This window comes from Wolffia australiana, chromosome 7, assembly GCF_029677425.1.
Source record: "Wolffia australiana isolate 7733 chromosome 7, ASM2967742v1".
NCBI lineage: Eukaryota > Viridiplantae > Streptophyta > Magnoliopsida > Alismatales > Araceae > Wolffia > Wolffia australiana.
This window is the reverse complement of record NC_135841.1, coordinates 9584992-9591765: the sequence shown is the minus strand read 5'-3', so window position 1 is coordinate 9591765 and position 6774 is coordinate 9584992. Positions and strand designations below refer to the sequence as shown.

General features: G+C 41.1%; 1 protein-coding gene across 1 annotated transcript; it reads left to right on the top strand.

Moving 5' to 3' along the window:
* Positions 1 to 323: 323 nt before the first annotated feature.
* LOC144705428 (AMP-dependent synthetase and ligase family protein) lies at positions 324 to 4069 on the top strand. The gene is made up of 6 exons (XM_078578093.1): positions 324 to 1434; positions 1507 to 1696; positions 2725 to 2870; positions 2947 to 3014; positions 3457 to 3559; positions 3735 to 4069. The coding sequence occupies exons 1-6, from the start codon at positions 442 to 444 to the stop codon at positions 3858 to 3860; spliced, it is 1626 nt and encodes a 541-aa protein (XP_078434219.1). The 5' UTR covers positions 324 to 441; the 3' UTR covers positions 3861 to 4069.
* Positions 4070 to 6774: the final 2705 nt, after the last annotated feature.

The window sequence follows — 6774 nt, the reverse complement described above, 5'->3', positions numbered from 1 at the left end:
TCGATCACTCTCTACATCATCCACATCTCTCTTTCCACCTCTATCTCTCTCTTTTTCCTTATCACCTCTGACGTCCATCTCTGTCTGTACACTATTTATATCTCTCGGTCCACCTCTATCTCTGTACACGATATTTACATATAGTGTTCCAACTCTCTCTCTCTCTACAATTATCGACAAAACCCGTCCCAAAACCCGTCCCATCCTCAGAAGTCCCGCGTGCGTTTGGACTGCATTTTTTCTTTTTGGATCTGAAAAGCCCCCCTCCCCCATCGTCAGAGTTACGTGAGCAATTGCGCCAGCGAAAAATCCGATTCCCAGACCAAGAAACTTCTCCCGTAAAGGGTCTACAAAGCCTGCAACCCGTATCTTCATTCTTCCTCGGGCATCGCGGGCGACCCACTTGCTCTCTTCTCCATTCCAAGGCGACAGAAGAGCTCCATGGCCCCCGTCGACCCGAAGAACGGCTTCTGCGCGGCCACCGGCGTCTTCCACAGCCTTCGTCCTCCCCTCGAGCTTCCTCCCTTAACCAAACCCCACTCCGTCACTTCCCACATCTTCTCCGCTCTCTCTTCCAACCCACCACCGCCGTCGAAGCCCGCGATAATCAACGCCTCCAAAGACAACGCCTCGATCTCCTACGGCGAGCTCTTCTCCTTCGTCGGCCGCCTCGCCGGCAACCTCCGCTCTCGCCTCGGCCTCTCCAAAGGCGACGTCGCCTTCATCCTCTCCCCACCATCTCTCGACGTCCCCGTCCTCTACCTCGCGCTTCTCTCCATCGGCGTTATCGTCACCCCCTCCAACCCCGCGTCCACGCCGGAGGAGATCGCTCGCCAGTTCGAGCTCGTCAGGCCCGCCATCGCCTTCACAACCGCGGAAGAAGCCCGCAAGCTCCCCCGAACCGCGGCCTACGTCCTCCTCGGCTCGACCCAGTTTCGATCCTTCCTCGAGACGAGCGTGGGAAGAGAACCCACGTCGTCCGACCCGGAGATTTACCCGTCCGACACCGCCGCGTCTCTCTTCACGTCGGGCACGACCGGCGGAGTCAAGGCCGCCGTCCTCTCTCACTTGAACTTCATCGCCATTCTCGCTTCGGACAACGACGGCGAGGTCGCCCCCTCGCACGTCTCCTTCTTCACCGTGCCGATCTTCCATGTCTTCGGGCTGACGATGCTTCTGAGAGTGATAGCGGCGGGCGACACGATGGTGTTTCTCGAGCGGCTGGACTTCGTCTCGATGCTCAGAGCTATTGAGAAGCACCGCGTGACGGGCATGCCCGTTTCTCCTCCGCTTATCGTGGCCATGCTCAAGTCCGAAGTCGCGGAAAGATTCGATCTTTCTTCTCTGGTGAAAGTGGGTTGTGGGGGCGCGCCCCTCGGCAAGGAAGTGGCCGAGAGATTCGCCAAGAGATACCCCCATGTACAGATTATTCAGGTAATCTGGGTTGATTAAGCTTAATTTGAGGTTGGTAAGCTTGCTTGATTATCTTTGAGTTTTTTTGGATAGGGGTATGGGTTGACAGAGTCGACGGGGCCTGCAGCGGCGACGTTGGGGCCGGAGGAGAGTCTGGTTTATGGGTCGACGGGGCGACTTGGATTTAGTTTGGAGGCTAGAATTGTTGATCCAGGCAGCGGCCAGTCTCTTCCTCCGGGTCAGAGAGGAGAGCTGTGGTTGCGTGGCCCGAGTATCATGTCAGGTTGGTTTTTTTTATCTTTCTCTCGTTTATTAAGTTGATATACTTCGTTCGGATCCATTACAATGAGACGGATTATAGAATCCACTTTGCAGTTCTTCAACTTAGTTTTATGAATGGTTATCTTTAGAATGGCCTCCGTGATTTGATGTATGAGATGGGTTCCTGGTTCATTTCCTGCTTCCTTTTTGTTTGAAAGGTGGGTTTTATCTTTTTATCCCTTATTAAGTAGATATACTTTATTAGGATCAATTACAATGAGATGGATTATAGACTTTGCAGTTTACCAACTTCGATTTGGCCGCCATGATTCGATGTATGGGATGTGTTCCTGCTTCATTTCCTCCTTTCTTTTGAAAGGTGGATTTTTTGAAAGGTGGCTTTTAGCTGTCCCTCGCTTACTAAGTAGATATACTTCAGTAGGATCATTCAAAAATAGATGGGCAATAGAATGCAGTTTGCAGTTCTTCAACTTTGATTTGGGTTCCTGGTTCCTTTCCTGCTTCCTTTTTTTAAAGGCAGTTCCTGCTTCATTCGGGCATTGAAGTCTTTTTTTGCTTAAAACGATATCTTTGGATTTTTAATTGATATGGGAGGTATCAGGGTTTTGATTATATGGCTCTCTTGTTCGACTCAAGTGAGGACAGGGCTTCTTTTGCCATTTTTATTTTTTATAAAAGAGTTTTTGCGTAATTAGTTTTGAAAAAAAAAACTTACAGCTGATTTGCAATTGGTGGAGTCGGTTTTACACGCCTAAGTTTTGTCAGTGGCGAGCGTTTAAGCCCTTGTTTTTAAATATCTTTGAAATTTTGAATGGATATGGAAGGTATCTGAGCTTCAATTATATTGTCTCTTGTTTGATATTTCTTCTCATTCTGACTTAAGATTGGGTTTCTTTTGCGTTTTTCTATTATTTTTCTTCTGAAAGAGATCTTGCATAATTAGCTTTTGGAAAAGAACAGCATTCAGCTGATTTGCAAATGGTGGACTATGGTTTACATGGCTAAGTTCTTCGCCTTCCTTTTCTGTAGGTTATCTTGGCGATGGCGAGGCCACTGCATCTACAATTACTTCAGAGGGTTGGTTGAAGACTGGGGATCTTTGCTACTTTGATGAAAATGGGTTTCTTTTTATTGTTGGTCGCTTAAAGGAGCTCATAAAATACAAGGCTTACCAGGTAATAAATTTTCTATTTTGTTAAATGATCATGTTCGTTTTCTATGTACAATTGTCCATCTGCGTCTGCCTTCCAGGTTCCTCCAGCTGAATTAGAACGCATACTTCTCTCGCATCCCCAGATAGCAGATGCAGCAGTGATTCCGTAAGTGTTTGCCCTTTCCATTTGGGCATACATGCAAGTAATCACATTTAACAAATCCCTGTATAGTTCTTTATATTGTAGGTTCTTCCTCCGTTTTATTCTTTTCATTAAGTACGACAAATGGGCACAATTCTTTGGTATTCCCCCCTGAAAATACTATTTATATTTGAAAATGGACCTTCTGCCAACGGTAAACGGAGGGACCAGGTTGGCACCACTCGTAATATATTTGAATGGGTTTTCTGAACGACAATCTTTCATCAAACCGAAAGAATTAGCTTCCAGTGAACTATTTTAAGCACATGGCTAATCTAAGAAGTTATTTAGTGAGTTGAAGTATGCATGTTGGTAAATGACATCATCGTACTTAAATTATCTCGCTTTCTGGAGGCAAGATTCTCGAAAGTGTGTTGTTTACTTCTATAAAAATGTGATATTACAGGTATCCTGATGAAGAAGCAGGTGAAATTCCAATGGCTTACATCGTCAGAAAACCTTCAGACAATATCAGCGCCGAAGAAGTCATGGATTTCGTAGCTAAAAAGGTAATTTTCTCTGAATCATTAATCATCTAACTTAGCGGTAACTAACCTTCTTTAATAATTGTGTAGTCTACTGATCACTGGTGTGTAATATAACCCCTGGATGTTGTCTTGATGTGCTGGGAATTTCAAGTCATATTTTCCAGCTAAGAGTGTGGCCATGTTCTTGTTAATGTAGGTGTCACCTTACAAGAAGATTAGACGTGTTGCATTCATCAAATCCATACCCAAGTCGGCGGCGGGGAAAATATTAAGGAGAGAGCTGATCGACCTTGCATGTTCAGCCCCCATTTCCAAGCTTTGAAGGCTAACATGGAATTGAAAAGCTTTTGCTGTCAGGCTGTCTCAGTCTCTCCCTCTTCCTCCCATTCATTGTTGGAACTCATGTCATGCCCAACAGTTTTACTTCCAACATCTCACACTAAGAGTGCAGATTTCAAACAATCCCTGCAAACTCCCATTTCATGTGCTGAAAGAGCCGTTCTTTTGTAGTTTTTCAACAACCACAGGAAATGGCCCAGCATTGGAAAAATGAGAGGAGGGTATAATTGATTGCACTTAACTTCTGCTGTTGAAATATAGGAAATGTATAGATTCATCTAGGCTATGTAAAGCTAATGGATATGTAAGTCGTTTTTATCCAAGTCTTCTCCTGGAATATCTTGTCAAGCTCTCAAGGGCTCGTAGTCTTACTAGGGCCGAACTAAGTCTATTGCATTTATTCTTACAGGGGTACATGCATTTGTCATATATAAAATAAATTATATTAAAGTCTATTTCATTACGTTTGATGCTCGAGGGCTTTACATGCTAGTCCACAAAAAAAATGATCCAAAAGGAGATTTTGAACAATTAGTGTAGCAGATGTAGACAGAAATGTAGACGCAGCAGACAGTCTTCTATCAAGCAACACCAAACAATAGCAGACTTAGTGCCAGACACACTTCTCAGACACCAGTCTATCAAAGATTCAGGGCAAGAGAAGGGTGGAGAAAAGAGAGGGAAGAAAGACACTGTTCAGGATTTACAAAAGGAAAGACTCACATAATGCCTTTTAGGGCATTACCTCTCTATTTAACTTACATAATTGGTTCATTTAGGCACATGACACAATATTACAAGAGTCAATGTGTAACTTTAATAAGAAAACAGTCATATGGGAGGGAATGGAATGGAAATGCATAATGGAGCATGATTCTTGACTCTTAACAAGGATCAATCGTTGTCCAATTTGAATGATTCAGTATTAACTTACATTCTGAAATTATTTAGCTGAACCAGCAGGTGTGATGCATAAGGAGATGCTAGAAGCTTTAAATGCTAGTGAACAAAAAATGGACACTGAAATGTAAATTAATAGTTACATAATAAATCTTGATCTCCATGAGTCAGCTCATTAATGTGTTTCCTTCTTATCTTAATATTTGTCATTTTCCTTTTAAAACTGGTCCTTTTTTCATGCATGTTGAAGTGTGATTTATGCCTCTGACAGTTTTATATCTTAGTTGTCTAGGACAACTCAAGCATAAGATTCCTGAGGCTTCCATTGGAGAAAATTGTAAGGTTTGGGTTCCACGAATAATTACATCATTACATCGGGAATTTTTTCAGTTGCATCCATTTTAATTTTCAGCATTCAATTACTTCTCTATTTTTTAATTAAAATGATCTATTGAAAAATGTTAAAACATTTTTCAATAAATAATAATTCAACTCGCCCAATTATTAAGTAAAACCTACAATAATCTTATATAGTTATGGTCATTTGTCCATTCCATTGCTCCAAGGACTACTCATAAATTTGTGATAATATATCATTTACACTATAAAACTCACTATTATTTGTTTCCTGATGTATATCTAGCATGAAAACTGAAGCTGTGTTTGGTTTGTGTTGACTACGCCAGCAACTATTTTTAAATTTATAATATGCCATCATTTACATTTAAAATGTTTACATTCCTTAGTTTAAAAATAAAATCGTTCAGTTCACATTTCTTGAGATTATAATCATTATTCCATCTGACTAGAATGACACATTATTTTTTGATGTGGAGTCCTTCATTGGAATTGAAAATAGTCGATTGCTTTAGATATCATATTTAAATCTCGTAACTGATGCTAATGGTGCCAAAAGTGGTGAATACACAATTAATTTATATCTCATAACTAAATTCTATTAATGGGCATCTTAATTAAAAATTTTATAGACATCAATCATTAAGATGAGTTACGATGATTCACAAATGTTCTGGTTTTGATGTTAACTCCATGGAGATAAACCTGCCGAATCCTTTGGTTTATATATCAGTCACTAGGTATGTACAAGGAATGAATCTCACATGAGCTAATCTAGAGTTGGTCTCATCCTTGATGAGTTTCATATGTTTTTTGTTATGATTATGAACATGATGAAAGTGATTACTAACCATATTTATGGATAACTTGTTATCACAATAAAATGTCTTATATAAACCTTCATAAGTTTCATATCTTCCAAAAGATTTTTGATCTCACCATATCCCTAATATTAATAGACTTTGATTTTAGCTAAGGACGTATGCCCATGTCGAGCTCCATGTGCAACTAGTCCAGCCACATGATCTCATTTGACCTCAAAATAATTGATTTTTAGGATATGGAAAAGCTAAATAAGAGATTCTAAAAAATGACTCACGGTTACAAACCCTGTTGGAATCTGTTTCAAAAATGTCAAGTTGCTGAATGCTTAATGTTAGTAACCCTGTTGGAATTTATTTCAATGATGTCAAGTTGCTGATTGGTCCGGCTGTGAGGAATATCAGTAGAGAGAACAGTTAAATCATGGTGCACTTGATAACTGGGGAATTTTTTGCTGAAATAAACATCAAGAATTTGATAAAAATCATGAGTAAATGCTCAGACTTTGTAGATGTCAAAAGACTGCTGGGGTAAAATTTAATGCAAAGTATACATTTAAATCTAGTTACCTTCTAGTAGATCAATAAGGGAGTAGGGTACACATGCCATAGTGAAGGACACCTGAGATCTCATCTTGCATAGCTTGGATCATCATGATGGATCGATGATTGTATGTGTAGGTGCCATAACAGTGGTATATGATCACTTTGCTCCTTGGATCATTCTCCGTGGAGGTGGAATGGCTCAAGAAAGACCAGCAGCTCTCTCTATGCCTCAAGGACCTGGACAACAAGGTAGGTAGTTCAAACGGGATACTG